The sequence below is a fragment of the Astyanax mexicanus genome, chromosome 9 (assembly GCF_023375975.1).
Source record: "Astyanax mexicanus isolate ESR-SI-001 chromosome 9, AstMex3_surface, whole genome shotgun sequence".
Taxonomy (NCBI): Eukaryota; Metazoa; Chordata; class Actinopteri; order Characiformes; family Acestrorhamphidae; genus Astyanax; species Astyanax mexicanus.
The window spans coordinates 8,058,935-8,077,313 of NC_064416.1; the positions used below are offsets into that span (position 1 = coordinate 8,058,935).

The 18,379-nt window shown below is 37.7% G+C and overlaps 1 protein-coding gene across 9 annotated transcripts in view; it reads left to right on the forward strand.

Moving 5' to 3' along the window:
- ppfia1 (PTPRF interacting protein alpha 1) overlaps positions 1-18,379 on the forward strand; it is a 108,217-nt gene that overhangs the window by 24,924 nt on the left and 64,914 nt on the right. For all 9 annotated transcript variants that reach the window (XM_049483313.1, XM_049483314.1, XM_049483317.1 and 6 more), the window contains exon 3: positions 14,742-14,843. In XM_049483313.1, coding sequence (XP_049339270.1) covers positions 14,742-14,843 — 102 coding nt within the window. The remainder of the gene's footprint in view (positions 1-14,741; positions 14,844-18,379) is intronic.

The following is an 18,379-nucleotide window of genomic DNA, read 5'->3' on the forward strand; positions in this document are numbered from 1 at the left end:
CATTTTATAGCAGCCACCACAGATGCCATAGCAACACCTTAGCAACCACCTAGAAACAACATAGCAACCAACATGGATACCATAGCAACACTTCAACAACCACCTAGCAACTGCTTTGCAACACCTTAGCAACCACCACAGACACCATAGCAACACTGGAGCTCCTCAGATGAAGCGCTTTTCTTATTTCTCTCCCAGTATGATACATTAAGACACGTGTTTGACTCCACAGAGCTGAGCTCTCCGTGTGTTGGCTTGTTAAGCTAACTGGCTAGCGTTTGTTAGCAAACTCTGCCAGTGTGCTTCTTTGATCTAGCAACTGCTTATCAACACCTTAGCAACCACCACAGTTACCATAACAACACCTTAGGTACCACAGATTATGCTTGTGATTTGTGATATGCTTTGTATCTACTGTAACTGTAGATTGGTCCTTATTTATAAACAGAAAACAGAAACAAAAATAATTTTAGGGGCATCTTTTTTACGCTAACTTTGCTGCTTGACACACGTGAACGGAATCAGATTCTGGCAGTGAGGCAGAATTCTGCACAACACTTAGAAAGACAACTGACCTGTTGACATTCGGCACACAGCCTTCTATAAGCAAGTCAGTGTGAAGTATAGGGAGTCACAGCTCCTGTAGGTGATGATTACAGGACATAGCCTAAACTAAACAAAACACCCATATAAGAAAAACATAAGAAATATTTGAAAAAGCTGTAAATATTGCCAAATTTTAGTTTATTAAGTTAATTTCCTTTTCTTTGTGTTGATTTCCAGTAATTGTTTGGAGGACTGCTCAGCAAACCCTGTGCTAGTGTATCATGTGTTCTCATGTATATTCCAGTATTATAATAACGTACAGTACTTCACTACAGTATGCTCATTTAGTTGTGTATTTTTTTGCTGATCTCTTATAGGATGTTAGATTACTTGCTGCACATCCACTCCGGTAACCCAGTTATTGATAATGTATTGCTGATTGTGGTCATCACGATATCCTACAGCTTTATCAGACTGCTTCCTTTCCTCTGAGCAGCACAGCCTGTGCTCCTGTTCCTGTGGGACTGTAAGCGCATCCCTGAATACAGAGAGAGACGCAGCTTCAGCGTTATCAGCTCAGTTGCTGTCAGACAGAAGCACTTTATGATTTTCAGCTCTTTCCCTCTTCCGCACTCTTAATCTGCTGTAATCTTGGATTTTTGGGTGGTTCTGATTTGTGGACAGTAAGGTTTTGGATGGTATCAGATGATGTTTTATACAAGTGAAGATTGAGGGCACAGTTTATCCCTTTTTCCATTTTTTACTGTTTTATTTATTTATTTTAAGAAGTTTGTATGAATGTAGAGGCACATTTTTAGCTTTAACTGGTTTTCTGTCTGTGCTCTGTGTTTGAACTTTAGAGGATTTAAAGGTGGGCAAAAATGTACATTTTGTAGTTTTGTGATAAATTTTCCTTGTTCAGTGTTTGTACGGTCATGAAAGACCTGGGGTAAGTCTCTCTCAAGAATTTGAAAATAGCAATTTCAAGGCCTGGATAAGTGTTGAAAAAATAAAAATACATATAAAATTTTTGAAAAGTCATACAAATTTGCAATTTATAAATGTGTTTCTATTTATCGACTAAGAAAAGCTTTCTTGAGCTAACAAATACCTCATAGTTATTTCAGTAGTATATCCCTATATAATGAAGCTCTCGGGACCTGACACACATTTTGATTATTGAAGATTGTGTCAACATTGCTTAAAAATGTTTCTAATCGTTATAGTTTTAATTTGTTGTTTGTTTGTTTTATTGTCAATGTCTGCTGCACTGATGTTTTAAAGATTGTATGGTCTTGAAAATTTGCCTTTAAAACATGGGAAAGTCATAAAAAAGTCATGGAAATTTATTGGTTAAAAGGTGTATGAACCCTGCTTATTGTATCAATAATATAGTTTTTTTTTTTATATATCTTAAATATCATTGACCCAATTGTACATTTCATTACAGGGAGTGTAATTAGATGGACAGGATGATTTTAGTTAAATGTCTGTATGGAATTTGTATAGTTTTTAAGGATCGGTCACTACTGATGCATTTTGACTGCGACCTTGTGCATTGAAATATTGTGCATTGTGATTTTTTTTTTCCCCCAATATCAAGATATGTTTTTACGTTGCAACCGTTTAAGCTTAAAAATCGAACAAAGCTAAAAAGCACAGGTTCTGGCGCAGCATTTCTGTCTCAATGCTGTGTGTATTGCCAGTGATAGACAGCTGTCATATGTCATGTACGTTCATTAGAATATTATGACCACACCCACACAGTTCTCAAAGAGATCTAAAGAGTACATTTTTCTGTTTTTGAGGAGTGTTATATCATATTTCTGCTTTGTCTTTTATGTTTAAACTTTGTTAAAGTCTCCCAAGCTTAGTATTATACAAAAACTTTTATATTTTTATATAAAATATTTTATATAAAATGTGTTCCCAAGGTTTTTAAACAACTTAAACTTATCATTTCCTCAATATGCTCATTAAAGCTTATAGTGTATTCAATAGGTCAATATATCCTCATACAATAAAATATGGTCATATTGCCCTGCTGTAATCTTTAGTCATCTCTGAAGGCTTGTATGTTCTGTGGCTGTGAGTGGAGTCATTATTTTTAGCCCCTTTTTCTTTTATTGCTTCTCTTTCTTTTATATTCTACAAAACACACCACAGGCAAGAGCTGAGTGTTATTTTACTACAGGGAAAAATTACACAGCTCCCTTAAAACTTTCTCTCATTCCTTTTATGTCCTGGAACGCTGTGAACAATATATCTTTACACTTGGTGGGATGGTATACACACACACACACACACACACTGAGAGAGAGGGAGAGAGAAAGAGTGAGAGAGAGAGAGAGAGAGAGAGAGAGAGAGGGAGAGAGAGAGAATGGACAGAGACAAAGGCTGGTTTGTTCCAACCACCGCAGCAGCAGCAGCAGCAGGTTTGCCAGGCCAGTTCACTGCCAGATGTGAGTTTAAATAGCAGGCTTAAAGCGGCCTCGTCGCATGCCGAAGCTACAGGCCTACAGTACCAGACCCTGTCAGAGGGCCCCTTAGCGTAGCATAGCATTCGCTTCCCTCAGTCAACCCTGGAGAGTCAGTCAGTTCAGCTAGATCTGAGGCTAAGTTATGAAACTCTGGAGAATAGAGCCAGCTGTAGACTTCTGCATCAAGCTGCTACTGCCACGAGAGGCAACACGTGTCTGCAGGATGTCCTTCACCAATCTCAGAGCTCTGATAGTGTCTGGACTGTAGAGACTGTCATACGAGATGCTTCCTAGATCATCACAGCAGCAATTGGGTGCAGTGGGTCGTGCATATCACATAGGGATGCAACGATTAGTCGATATAACTGACTAGTGCTGGGCGATATGGGAAAAACCATATATCATGATATGGATTCTTTAATATCACGATAACGATATGTAGCTTGATGTACCACATTTGCGTATGTTTTTAGTTATTCTTCGGAAAATATGACAATATAATAGTGCTACAGTTACACAACTCCACAGCAACTCACTGCAATTGTGACCTCTTATACATAATCTAAACCTTTATCTTCACTTCCTGTGCCTGTGCCTGTGCGTGCATGTGTGTGTATATATAGACCGACCCTGTGTTGAAGAGGTCATACTGACAGATGAGCTGCTCTATAGTAACTTCATCCTTCATGATTTTACCTGCTGAACATCTGCTGGATGGTGAAGAGCCTCATTAGAGCTCTGTGTGCCGTCCTGCATATTTTATGATCAGATAGTGTGTGTGTGTGTGTGTGTGTGTGTGCGCGTGTGTGAGACTGTGCTCACTTTTTGCGTCATTAAATCCAATTAATCAGTAGCCAAGTACTATATATTTATTTTTTCTATATTAATGATACCAGATAAGACGAGACCCATTTCATATTAGGAGTGGGACAATATTATTATTGCTTTATATCATATCATATATATTTCTATTTCATTGATGCATGATGTTAAATATCATTAATTCTGTATTTTTCACACTATAAGGTACATCTGATTGTAAGGCACACTATTAATGAACATCTATTTTCATACACCTGATTATAAAGCACATTATGCGACACTAGTAAGGCACAGGGGTGTTTTCCCTCTAATTCATCATGTCTCGCCACTGGGTGGTGGTGGTGGGGTAACTTAAGTAAAGTAAAGCTGAGCTAAGTGAATAAAACTTTCTTAAAAAAGTCAAATAAGCACTGGATGTTAAACAGTTTTCAGGAGAGACATCTGTGTAGATTATTTGGGTGAATAAAGAGCTCCTGTTTATTTACAGTAAACTTTTTCAGATTTTCACTAAGGCTGGGTGCAGCAGCATTAGCGGCTAAAAACTAGCACTAGCCTGAGAGTGCTACACTGAGGAACCCTTCTGAGTGTTCCGGTAAGCCAGGGTGATATTAGCTAGCGGCTCTTCCCTGCTAATGCTAATGCTGCTCCAGCAGTGCTAGCTGAGGCTAGCAGCAGGCTAAAGACAGATAATACTCACCTCTGAACAGTGAAAGAGCTAGCACTTAGCACAGTTAGTGGCTAATGCTAATACTGCTTCCGTCTCGGTGCTGAGTTACTAAACTGAAACTACTGTATAACTCTGTACTTCAGTAGAGTGGCTTTACTGCTCCTTACAACCTGATTGGTAGAATTCATACATAACGTGCACCAGATTATAAGTCACACTGGCGTGTGCAGAATCACTGTATCAAGATAACATCCTATAATCATATCTGTGATTCCCATCACATTTCCTACCACCGTCACTCATGTCCTATCATTCCCACCCATTCCCATCTCATCCAGAGGATCTGTGTCCCATCAATCAAGAAGGGTAGCACACAAATAAGCTCATGAATGCTGGTGGACCGGTTTGGCTACCCACCACTTCCACCACTGTAATGAATCCCCCAGCAGCCCCGCCCTGTCCCAGCATCCAGCCGCTGATAGCTAAGAGCAGTAGAGGAAATGGGAGCTTAGCCAGGGCCATAACTGCGACTTCCATCACTGACATCGGCACTCACTTTCCCTGCGGTCAGACCGAGTCACGTGATCGTGAGAGACGCCGTCTGGATGCCCTGTCATCTTCAGCTGTGCTGTAAAAAAAGAAATAATAATTTAATTTCACATGTTAAAATAGGCTCTTCACATAACAACAAGCTGTTTACATCTCTGGGTGAGATGTAAGAGGCTGAGGTTGAGTCCAGAGAAACTGCTGCTGTTGCTCCTGTACCAATCAGAATGATACTAGTAGTAGTAAAAATAATAATAATAGGGATTAATATGATTAATAATTGTTTTAGTGAACTTTTACTTTTACGTCATACTGTATTTTAATGTTCTTTTAACAGTTTAAGAACCAATTTCAGAAAATTACACGGTATCATGTAAATAATAGAATAATAGAACAGAATAATAATTAACAGTATTTACAGTATTTGTTAATGTTACATATTGTGACTCAAAGACAAGCACACATGCAGTGAATGGCTCCTGTTGGGTTTAAACTAAGATATATATAACCTGTGGAAATTCTTGCTGACATGCTGAGCATTGGTTAGATAGAATAAGTCTTGCTGTTTGCTGTTATGTTTGTATTGTTTCTGTTGATTATTCTGAAACTTCATTACAAAGCCTAGAGAACGATTAGCCCCTCTGCAAACAGCCAGACCCCTGCCTGATTGAAGTTATGTTGCTAACACACAGCTGTACTTGGTAGTGTTTGAGTGGTTTTGCCACAATGGTAACAGATAGCCTTGGCAGGCTTGGATTGTGTTAGCTGCAATACCAACTGTTTTTCTGAGCTGCATTACTCCCTGATAATTTTTGATTGTGTAAGTGGACCCCACATTTGTGTAGGAGGTTATGCAAAGTATTCTCAATAATCCTATAGTATAATATATTGGTGGGATTGAGATCAGTGTGTCTTTGCTGTTTTCTTTCTCTGCTGTGTGCGTTTGAGTGTGTTTCTCCGCTGAGTGGAGACATTGCTGTCTTTAAGGGGACACTAAACCGCCTGATTTTTGCTGACTCCACCCTCAGCTCAAATTTGAAAAAGGCTAAAAAAAAATGGGAGGGGTAGTTTGGGAGGGGCACTGAGTGATGTATGGGTTTAGAAGCGAGACAGGAGGGAGAGCTGATTGGCTGAGCTGCAGCAGCAGCAGTGTGCCTCTGATATTATTATTTAGGTATTATACTCCGGTATTATTGATAGACTGATCTGCATATTGTGAAGTGTGTGCGTACCAAAGTACACGGAATCATCATCCTCGCCTATAGCACAGTTATACCTGTGGCGGAAATTAGCACAATAAAAGCATTTTTTAAAGTTTGGGAAATGTTTTTAAAAAAATTAAGCAGGACTGGTGTGTATTATTACTTCAAATGGAAAAATGTATGGTTTAGAATTTAGTGGCTCTTTAATTTAAGGGGTTGGATATTACTTAATATATTATTTAGTTATATAAAATTAATTTAGTTCATAACCCCAAACAAATGTATCATATGTTATGCTTATTATAAGTAATGAATATATGGAAAGTGCTGTATATAAATGTAATTTATTTTAAAACGTATTTAATTGATTTCCTCTGATGCTGCTCTTAAAAAAAGCCTTTGTTTGTTGGAGCTGTATCTGCTGTGTCTGTTTGTGCTTAAATGTGAAGCCTCAGATCTGTGACGGCTGACGGACGAATGCTGACGTAAAAGCCCACCCAGGAAGCGTGAGTCACGGGGAGTGTTGTAAGGCCAGGTTACTGTGTGTGTGTGTGTGTGTGTGTGTGTGTGTGTGTGTGTGTGAGCAAACACAGTCCGCCACCTGTTTTTCCATCAGCGTTCCACGTCCTGTGCTCTGCTCTGCTGGTTCCACTCAGGTCCTGGTCTCTGTTCTGAACAGCCTGGACCTAATCTGCATTTACATCATGGAGAGATGACCAGTTAGGCTCCCCCCAGGATAGTGAAGAACATTGCAACATCACCAATGTCCAGTACCTATTAGAACTAGAACATCTGCTCACAGTTAGAGATGGGCGATATTACAATATTATTGTATTATTCTCATGAATTTTGTCACAATATGATTTTTTCTGTGAGTGTTTCTCATGGTATTTATTGCAGCTTTTTCTCAGAGGTCTTTGTCTGTTACATCTCATCAATCCTTATTTAAAAATAAGCTAATTCTCATTGCATATCATCAGGTATTTAGAATTATCAAGATAAGTTTGTGCTTCATATCATACTTTATATGGCATTATTTATTGTACAGCTTTGGACAAAATAAGAGACCACTTCAATTACTGAATAAGTTTTTTTCTAATTTTGCTATTTATAGGTTTATGTTTGAGTAAAATGAACATTGTTGTTTTATTTTAGAAACTACGTACAGACAACATTTCTCCCAAATTCCAAATAAAAGACTGTCATTTAGAGCATGTATTTGCCAAAAATGAGAAATGGCTGAAAAAACAAAAAATGCAGAGCTTTCAGACCTCAAATAATGCAAAGAAAACAAGTTCATATTAATGAAGTTTAAGAGTTCAGAAATTAATATTTGGTGTGTTTTTTTATCGCAGTTTTCATGCATCTTGGCATGTTCTCCTCCACCAGTCTTACACACTGCTTTTGGATAACTTTATGTCACTCCTGGTGCAAAAATGTAAGCAGTTCAGCTTGGTTTGATGGCTTGTGATCATTTTTTTTCTTGATTGTATTCCAGAGGTTTTCAATTTGGTAAAAACTGTATGTGTTTTTTTTTTCTGTACCGTTTTACTGTAGGGGTATTTTTAAGCCATGATTTTCTCCTGTTTGTGGGTTTTAAGTTTGCTGTTTGCTGATTGGTGTTTTTTTTTTCACTTCTACCCTTTTCCTATTGGTGGATTTTCCACTAGCCCTTATTCCTATTGGCTGGTTTTCAGTGTTTGTTTCAATTTATAGAATTTTAGCTGTGTTCCTCATACATTAGTGGATTTGTATTTTAAGAATTCTTTATTAGGGAATTTTTAATTGTGCCATTCTTATAATAGTGGATTTTCAACGCTGATTTTCTCTTCATTGTACATTTTTAGCTTTACCTTCATCTTGCTGGTGGATTTATAGCCATACTGTTCTGCTGTTTGTTGATTCTGTGGACTAAGTTTTGACCAATCAGAAAAGAGAATGTTCTCACATGGTTTGTTGTGTTTTATTCTGTGTGAAAATAAACCAAACCAAGATTTCAAACTTCTTAACTGATTCAGGCTAGAGCGAACAAACTATAGGTATGAGAAGTTGTTTTATTTTTTAGCTTAATGATTAAGTGCAGACTCAGACATGTCCATGCAGAACTGTAATTAGGGAGTTATGTAATTGTGAAAATGGTCATGTGATGTAAAGGGATCTGACACTAAAGGTTAATCTCTCTGTGTGGGATTATTTGAAAGGGCTTTGTGTGTGATGCCCAGGTTTAAACGCTCTGCTGTTTTAATGCACCATACTGGACTGGTGAAGTGGATGAGTGGTGGGCTTCTGTGATTAATCCATCCAGAGACCTGAAATATCATTGTTAATCCACTCAGAATGTTAAACCTAAAGCCACAGTATTCTTTTTTTCCTTTTTTGATGTAAGCACAACTGCTCTATAGTATTTTAAGAGCAAATTTTCACTTAGAGATTCACATCTTGCTCATAAGAAACTCCCTTGTGGATCAGGGGTGTAAGATAATACCGATATATCAAAGTATTGCATTATTTTGTTTGCAATATGTTTTGATTTTTAGAAAAAACAGTATCGATTTGTAGCTTTTGGTTTAGATGTAAAGATTGGTGTCAGACAGTGTTTCATGTTGTGTTGTATTTATAGACCGACAACTGCATAGCAGTTTTGTACTCTACTGTCGATTTTCTGATTGGATACAAAGTAAATTTTTCTATTATTGAAATTTTTATTTATAGACATTATGGTGTTTTTTTGTGATTGTGATACTAGTGCATCTCAAAAATATTATTGAAAAGTTACTTTATTTCAGTAATTCAGTTTAAAAAATGGCTTAAAATTATCATAAGCCAATGCGAACCCAAAAGTCAGTATCATAGTAAATTAGAGTATTTTATAATACCAATTATATACTTTTGGCAGTGTGGGCAGTGTGCCAAGTCCTGCTGGAAAATGAAATCTGCATCTCTATAAAAGTTGTCTGCGGAGGGATGTGTGAAGTGTAAAACACTGCATTGACTTTGGAATTGATATAATAAAACACAGTGGATCAACACCAGCAGATGACATGTCTCTCCAAACCATCACTGATCATCAGTAAATTCTATATTTTATTTGTAAATCAAGGGATCAGAGTCTGGAGGAAGAGTGGAGAGACACACAGTCCAAACTGCTTGTGAAGTTTCTACAATCAGTGATGGTTTGGAGAAATTAAACTTTTGTATTTATATATGTGTTTATTTGTGCTGCACTTATTTGACTATTAAATACAAATTTTGAATCTGCATATTTGATAGATCTGAATGGTGCTGTTTACAGATATTACGTTTAAATGCAATCAAGTAGTTATATAAAAGCAAAACTATTTTAATTAAAATTGTTTAAATATTTGAACATTTAATATATTTTTGCTTTGACATTTGTTTTTTTACTTAAAATCTGTCAATTGTCGTAGTTAATTGGCCTACATACGCTTTGTAGGTTCAGTATAAGCCTTAAACATGACTTGCCTTATTTTACTACACTGAGCAAATTAGATTTTTCACTTAATATATCTGTCTTTCATTGTTTTTTCTGCGTAATATCATGACTCACATTAACTGGTCGGTCCTGGGGCTGAATATCTGGTGAGATAGACGTGTGTTTTGGCTGGACGGTACTGTGAGCTGTTTACAGTCTCAGCTAAGCGTAAGCCGGCTGCTTTGTAAGCAGAGCAGCAGAGTTCTGTAAGAGGATCGGGTTAATTAGTAGTTTAAGAGCCGGTTTGCTGAAGCGCTGGAGTCTTTGGCCTCGGCTCTGACTGTATCTTTGGATACGTTGTGGAATTCAGTGGAATTCAGATTCCAGTCTCCTCTGTAATTACGGCTCATCCTGCTCCTCCCCCGGTCTCCTCACTGGATGAAGGAAGACAGCTCTTACCAGGCCTTAGCCAATAGGAGCGCAGGGTGATTGTACTGCAATGTGGACCAAGATTAAGTGACTCTTCTTGCCAGAAAGGTTCTGTTTAGTACAAGAAAGGAGTTCTGTGATGTAAAAAGTGAGGGTAATTTGGGTTTCCGTTCAGTGGGCCCTTTAAAGCCCCTGGGAACACATTTTACTATAGAGATTTCTTTGTAAAGTACAGAACTGGGGTTGTAAGTGAAGTTTCCAGCTATTTTAAATATGATAAATCACACAAATGCATTGATCAGACCTCTGCTGTTCAGATTGACAGATCTGCAGAGTTTACTGAGGTTCTAATTTCTGGAACTGAATGACCACCACTCTGGAAGAAGTATTGTGATATTTTGTTTTGTAATACTGTAACTCCAGCATGATTATATAAATCGTATTGCCAAGTTTTTGCCAATACACAGCCTTAATGCATGTCACTTCATCCCATTCTGTTGACACATGTGGCCTCTTTGCTGTACAGCGGCATTTAGTGGCAGGACAGCTGTGTGCTGAACCAAAAGGCCAGGGTACATCTGGTTCTATTACTCCCAGCTGCAGTACTGTTTTAGAAAGTGTCTTACCAGCAAACAGATGCTGAAGTCTGGCTTTAAAGGTTTAGATTTAGCTTTAGCTCTCCAGGTTTAGTTTTAGTTTGTTGGGTTTAGCTTTAGCTTTTTAGCTCTCCAGGTTTAGTTTTAACTCTTCGGGTTTAGCTTTAGTTTGTTGGGTTTAGCTTTAGCTTTTTAGCTTTCCAGGTTTAGTTTTAGCTCTTCAGGTTTAGGTTTGGTTTTATCTCTTCATGTTTAGCTTTAGCTTGAGCTCTCCAGGTTTAGCTTTAGCTTGTTGGATTTGTCTTCAGCTTTTTACCTGTCAAAGTTTAGCTTTAGCTCTCCAGGTTTAGTTTTGACTCTTCAGGTTTAGCTTCAGTTTGTTGGGTTTAACTTTAGCATTTTACTTCTCAAAGTTTTACTTTTAGCTTTTCAGGTTTTGTTTAAACTCTTTCAGTTTAGCTTTAGCTTCAGCTCTTCAGGTTTAGCTGTAACTCTTTAGGTTTAGTTTTACCTTAAGCTGTCCAGGTTTAGTTTTAACTTTTAGCTCTTCAGTTTAGTGGTAGCTCTTGCGGTTTAGCTTTATCATCAGCTCTTGAGGTTTAGCTGTAACTCTTTAGGTTTAGTTTTAACTTTAGCTGTCTAGGTTTAGTTTGAACTTTTAGCTCTTCAGTCTTAGTGTTAGCTCTTCCGGTTTAGCTTTAACTCTCCAGGTTTAGTGTAAACTTTAGCTCTTTAGATTTAGTTTTAGTTTTATCTCTTCATGTTTAGCTTTAGCTTGAGCTCTCCAGGTTTAGCTTTAGCTTGTCTTTTTTGTCTTCAGCTTTTTTACCTGTCAAAGTTTAGTTTTAGCTCTCCAGGTTTAGTTTTAACTCGTCAGGTTAAGCTTCAGTTTGTTGGGTTTAGCTTTAACATTTTACTTCTCAAAGTTTTACGTTTAGCTTTTCAAGTTAATTTTAGCTCTTCTGGTTTAGCTTTAGCTTCAGCTCTTCAGGTTTAGCTGTAACTCTTTAGGTATAGTGTAAAGTTTAGCTCTTTAGAATTTGTTTAAGCTTTTTGTTGGGTTTAGCTTTAGCTTCAGCTCTCCAGGCTTAGCTTGGTTTGTTGGGTTTAGCCTTTAGCCTGGCTTTACCTCTCAAAGTTTAGCTTTAGCTCTCCAGGTTTAGTTTTAACTTTACCTGTCCAGGTTCAGCTTTAGTACTCCAGGTTTAGTATCAGCTCTTCAGGTTTAGCTGTAACTCTTTAGGTTTAGTTTTAACTTTTAGCTCTTCAGATTTAGTGTTAGCTCTTCTGATTTAGCTTTAACTTCATGTCTTCAGGTTTAGCTTTATCTTCAGTGTTCCAGGTTTAACTTTAGCTTCCGCTCTCAAGGTTTAGCTTTAACTGTATCCCTCCAGCTTCAGCATCAGCTTTGGTTCTTCAAGTTTAGCTTTGGTTTTAGCTCTCCAGGTCTTGCTTTACATTTATCTGTACCTGGCTATGTTGCTCAGATTTAAAGAAAATGCGTGGAGCCATGTTAGCATTGTGATTGGCTGGGGGTATGCAGATGTAGACCCGACCAAAATTTATCCCATGTTGAGAGGAGAGTGATTGTGGTTAGGCCTTAAATAGACTTAGAGAACATGCTCATATAACACACTTTGTACATTTGTACACTGATTAGCCGGAATAACATAATTAGAAAGAGGACTGCTTGTTTTTTTGTGCATTTACTTACATTTACTTGACTTCAGATGCTCTGGGAGGTTGTTTCAGGTGTTTTCACAGTTGTGAATGTAGATAATGCAGTCATAGTTATATTTACTTCTATTCAGAGCTGTGCACGTTTTAGAGTTTGTATGTAGAATAGTAAAGTGGCTGTGTTTGGGCAGGGTGAAGGATTAGGATGGCACACACACAAGGCCAGTTTTCTGAACTGAAGAGGCTTTTTTTTTTGAGAGAGAGAGAGAGCACTCGCGACTCTTGTGTGATGGTGTGTTCCTCCCCTGACTTCCTCTGCCATCTGCGGAGACTTGAAGAGGAAGGAAGGAAACCATTTAGAGTAATGGGACTCAGTGACTGTCAGTAGCTCCATAACTCCTCCTTCCTGCTGAGATTCACATAAAGTAGGACACACACGCTCATTTGTTTTTATACAATGTGAGGACATGAGGTCATACCTATACTCAATATGTACACTAATGTATGAATAAATGAAGTTTCACTTATATAACACCGTTCTAGATGCCCAAAAACACAAAAAGGTAAAAAAAAAAAAAAAAAACATTGAGGAGTTGACCCAGGACATATTGCCTGTCCATATCTGGGCATTTAGTCATTAATATATTGATCATATTTTTCGCACTATAACGTGCACTTAAATCCTTTAATTTCCCTTAAATTCGGATGAATTTCACCAGTCAGGTATTAAGGAGCAGTAAAGCCACTCCTCCAAATTGCAGTGTGGTTCAGAAGTTTCAGTTTAGTTCTCCAGCACCAGGGCTGGAGTAGCATTAGCTGCTAACCACTATTGGGTGAGTATTATTGACCTGTAGCCTGTGCCTGACCCTGGCTAGCACTGCTGGAGTAGTATTAGCATTAGCCACTACCCGGTAACAGTGCTGGCTATTTCCCCGTTTAGAGGGGAGTATTATCGACCTGTAGCCTGCTTCTAACCCTGGAGTATCACTTCTATCACTTCTGGAGTAGCATTAGCATTACCTGCTAACCATGCTCGCTATTTCCCCATTCAGAGAGGAGTTTTATCGACCTGTAGCCTGCTTCTAACCCTGGCTATCACTTCTGGAGTAGCATTAGCATTACCTGCTAACCATGCTCGCTATTTCCCCATTCAGAGAGGAGTTTTATCGGCCTGTAGCCTGCTCCTAACTGCTCTTGCTTACTGTAAATAAATGGAAGCGTTTCTAACCACTAACCCACCTTGCCTCTCACATGTATGTTTATGTGAAACAGATTGTGATGGGTAACTGACTGGGTCATAACTAGGGGTGGGCGATATGGCCCTAAAATAATATCACGATATTCCATGGTACATTAACGATAATGTTACTCTCGTCGTGGCACACCTTGGACTGAGATATATAAAAAAAATACAAGAATTTTATCAGATTTGTAACAGAAATAAATGATACAGAATGTCTTGAAACTAATAATGTACTCCATATATCTACATATATCCAGGATGAAAGTAAAATAAATGATACTGGACAGACATAATCTGTCTCTAGTAGATGTATAATGGGAAATACATAACAATGTGAATTTTTCTTTTGCCACAAACAGCATAAAATGAATATTTATGGATATTATATTGTTCACAATATCTAAAAATGTTGGTAGTATTATTGTGTATGATACAATATGGCACACATCTAGTCAGAATATCTCCAAAAATATCGGGCATGTCTTATGGAGTGTATATTCGGTAAGCAGGATTTGAAAGTCTGCTTAGCAACTCTGAAGCTGCTAAACACATTGAAAAAACTGTAATAATGCTTTGAATTACAGCAAACTCAAATTGCATTACCCGTGTGCATTAACAGAGGGAGCTTTTCGTGCTGCAGACTGTGCTCATGTGACCTCACTAGGCTGGAGGTAGAGCGAGGCTGAGCTCCACAGAGAAACTCATACACTGAACTACTTCTTATCCTGCAAGAAATGAGTGCAGCAAAGCCAAGTTCTTAAACTAGGTTACTATGTTTTATGCTAAATCAGGATTTCTATCCATATTGTACACCCTTCTGGGAGATAAAAAGGGCTTCTGTTCATTTGCTGCTTCTGTTAAATGGTTTTCAGTGGTTGTTGAAACTAGCTTCTGGTTAATGAAAACTCTGGGTTCTCTGGTTGTTTGGCTTTGCTGTAAATTCAGTCAGAAATGTCTTTAATAATGTTCATTTTTTCCTGGAAAAGTTTTCAGTTCAAACTCACTTTTTAATGTCCTTCTATGGCATTTTCTTGTTTTTAAATCCGACTCTCTGTCTGTTCGGTGTTTTGACGTGTTCCCCTGTGTGTCTCTGTGTTCAGGAGTTCGCTGCGCTGACTAAGGAGGTGAATATGTGTAGAGAGCAGCTCCTGGAGAGAGAGGAGGAGATCGCTGAGCTGAAGGCCGAGAGGAACAACACGCGGGTGAGTGCCAGGGGGAAGGGGTTAACATGGCTTCAGCACACACTGTAATGATGGGTTTTGCCTTTTTTGGCAAAAAAAGTTCAGCCTTGATTATGTCATGATAACATCCACAACGAAGCTTTAGCTGAGCTGGAAATAACTGGGCACAAATACATGGCAATTTAGAGTGGGACGACCAGATCCAGTGTTTTCTGCTCTTGATTCAATCAGATTCTTAATGCTGAGTACTGGTTGATTCTGATCTGATCTGATGTTTGTGTTTGTATAAATAATGAAGCCCCACAGTTTAGATAAGCTGAGCTGCAAATTAAAACTGAATACTGATCCCTTTATTTTAAGTAGAAGTTTATATAATGACACATTCTGAATTTATTAATTGGTATCACTTGGTCCGTAATATATATATATATATATATATTCTCAACTTATGTTTAACTTGCAACTGAATTTCGATTAAAAGCATTTGAACACTCAGCTGAATGTAAATGATTCTCAATGAAATCCAACCATACACCTAACCTTAAAGGAGATCTCCAGTGTAAAATGGACTTTTGCTGTAGTAAAACATGATAAAATGTACTTACCTTTGATGAATAGCACACCTCCGTTCTGAGATCCAGACATTTAAACAGTTTGTCCAAACACCCTTCGGACTGGGTGACATGGGGCATAATTTGCCCCGATAAATCGCTTTTGTCCACCGTTATCCAGCTCAAAGTAGCTCCACACCTCCTTGCTAGTATCCAGAGAGCCCTGATATTTAAAACGAGGCATTAATAACTTAAAAAGTGCACAAGAAGCTTATTAAAAACCTTTTTTTACATCCTATAACACAAGCCTGGATAACGGTGGAAAAAGCCATTTTTCAGAGCAAATTATGCCCTGTGTCAGCCAGTCTAAAGGTTTTTGGACCAACTGTTGAAAATTCTGGATCTTGGAAAGCTGTGGGAGAACGGAGGTGTGCTATTTTTCAAATTTTTTTTATTATGTTTTACTACAACAAAAGTCCATTTTACACCGGAGTTTTCCTCTAATACCTTATATTTTATCAATCTCAAAACCTAAAAATTCAAATTTAACCCTTAACTTAAGGCCTTTTATAAAGTTCTCCTCTATGCTAGAATCTTTTAAGACTAACATGAGGACTCATCTATTCACCCAGGCATTTAAATCTTCTTAGGGATTTATGTTGTGGTTCTTGTTCTTTTTATTGTTGTTTTTTTTAAGTAAAGAAAATCACCCTATATCCTAGAGTAGGAGTTATAGGACAATATTTTATATTTTATTACTGATTTGTTTTCTTATTTTCATATTTTAAATGTGTTTAAATTTAAATCTGACTTGACTTAAAACCAGAGGAAAAAGAACTGGTGGTGTGCTGAAATCTGACTCCCCTTGGTAGAATGAACACAAACACTTGGACTGGGATCTGATTTATTAACTGTAACAGTATTTTGTACCATATACTGTTTATACAGTGAACCAAAGTCACAAATCTTTTTGCAGACTCTGGGCCAGACTTTCAGGTGTGAAAACACCCTGTGACAGAAAAAAAGAGAGAAAAAGAGGATCTGTTTGATTGATTGTAGTTTTGTTTTCATGCATTTTCCAGTTGTAGCTGAGTGTCGCATCATTTCTTGGACAGCAAAATTCTAAAAATGTGACTGTGCTTGTTTTCTCCTGTACTGAAAGGAACCGAAAAAAAAACACAGCAATTCTAGATAAACGAGCTTGTGAATTCTCCAGAACTATTGGAGACAGTATAATAAGGCATGTTTGTTTGTGTGTGTGAGTGTGTTTTTGGGGCAGGGTTAAGGATATGAAAGCTAAACCAGGAACAGAGATAATAAACATGAGTAATGTGGAGAGTTCAGTCGGACATTCTGAGCGAGAATAGGGAGCAAAACAAACTTATCTGTTTCGAAACATTGTCTGTCCCAAAACTTCCTCTAGAAAGGATCTTGATTGTGATTTAGATAATTAAAGCCAGGAGTCAGCCAACCTGGACTCCAATCAATGTGATGATATTGGATGTGTTGGTTAAAGCTTCCCTGCCCTATATAAACACACCAGTTTAGAGTTTGCTGTTCTTAAGAAGCATTGCTTGATGTTAGGGGTGTAACGAGACACTAATATCACGAGACAAGACTAGACGAGACACGATAGTGGGTTCATGAGAGCTAGAGGAGACGAGATTTAAAAGTAAAATTGTAAAGAAAATGTCAAAAATGAAAAGTTTTATTTGACAAAATCATATAATGCAAACTTAACAGACTGGTTTCTCTCACACATTGATTCTATAAGAAATAAAAATAAAACTTTTCTAGGTCTTATGTAGTGCAAACAATAAGTGCAAACCACAACCAGTCATATTAAGCCTATGGTTTGTGTTTTTTCTCCTAAATCTCTTGTAATTTAACTATGCATAACCATAACCTCATCTCCTTCTTCCTCTTCTCTACTCCTCTATCCCATTATTTCCCTCTGACCTCCTTAAGGCCCTATCTATAGATGCTTTATTTTTAACTTCTATTATTTTTGTACTTAACCTCTTCTATTATTTGCAGTTCAATATTGTAAGTCGCTTTGGACAAAAGCGTCTGCCAAATGTAATGTAATGTAATGTAATGTAATATTAAGACTATGCTTGAAGTGCAAACAGAGACAGAACATTTTAAATACAGTACAGAGCTAAGGGATTAGTACAGCTGCCTATGAAACAGTCACGTGTAGGATTTACTTACAGTATTTATATATGGTTTGTGTCTTGTTGGCCACTCTGTTACCGTTTATTGTTTCCACTGGAGCCAAAATGCAGCCAGACATACAACTTAAAAGTAGCAGAAGCATCTTCTATACAAATACCTGAATTTTCCTCTTCTGCTGAGAGCTGCTCTCACTGCTCAGCCACCGCACTCGCTGTTATCGCTACTGTGTTGCCAGATCCCTCTTAAAAAGTCCACACTAAACTGTTTTTTCCCCCCCGCAAGACAGGTTTAAGCTTGAGCTATAAATGGAGAAAGTTCAGCACTGTTGATACTCTCCTTAGGTGTAATTTATGCAGAAATCCAAGTAATCCCAAAGGGTTTACATAGTTTTTTCAAAACATTGGAAATCAAAGCTTATTGTAAATAAACAAAAGTGCTTTAATCACCCAAATAAACTGTTTTCAGGGGAGATAAGTGTGTACATTTAATTGAGGGCTCGTCAGGACAACTAAGTATTTGCGGCTACTGGATATCTGTGTGAATCGTGGATTTAAAATTAGTGGTAGGCTTGGATAAAATCATTTACCAAAGCATTATGATGCACAGCATGAGTGTAACCTCTAGCACCCACATGTTTACATGATGTGCATACATGCAAAGGGGAGTCGGATTCTGCTGGGAGTCAAAATTCGGCACAACAGTGTACGTATCCAATTTAATTAAAATTATCTTACAACTTTCTGTGTAAATATATCATGTTATATGACGTAGACAACTGTGGCTTATAGTCGGGTGCGTCCTGTAAATGTAATTTTTTTTTTCTAGTGG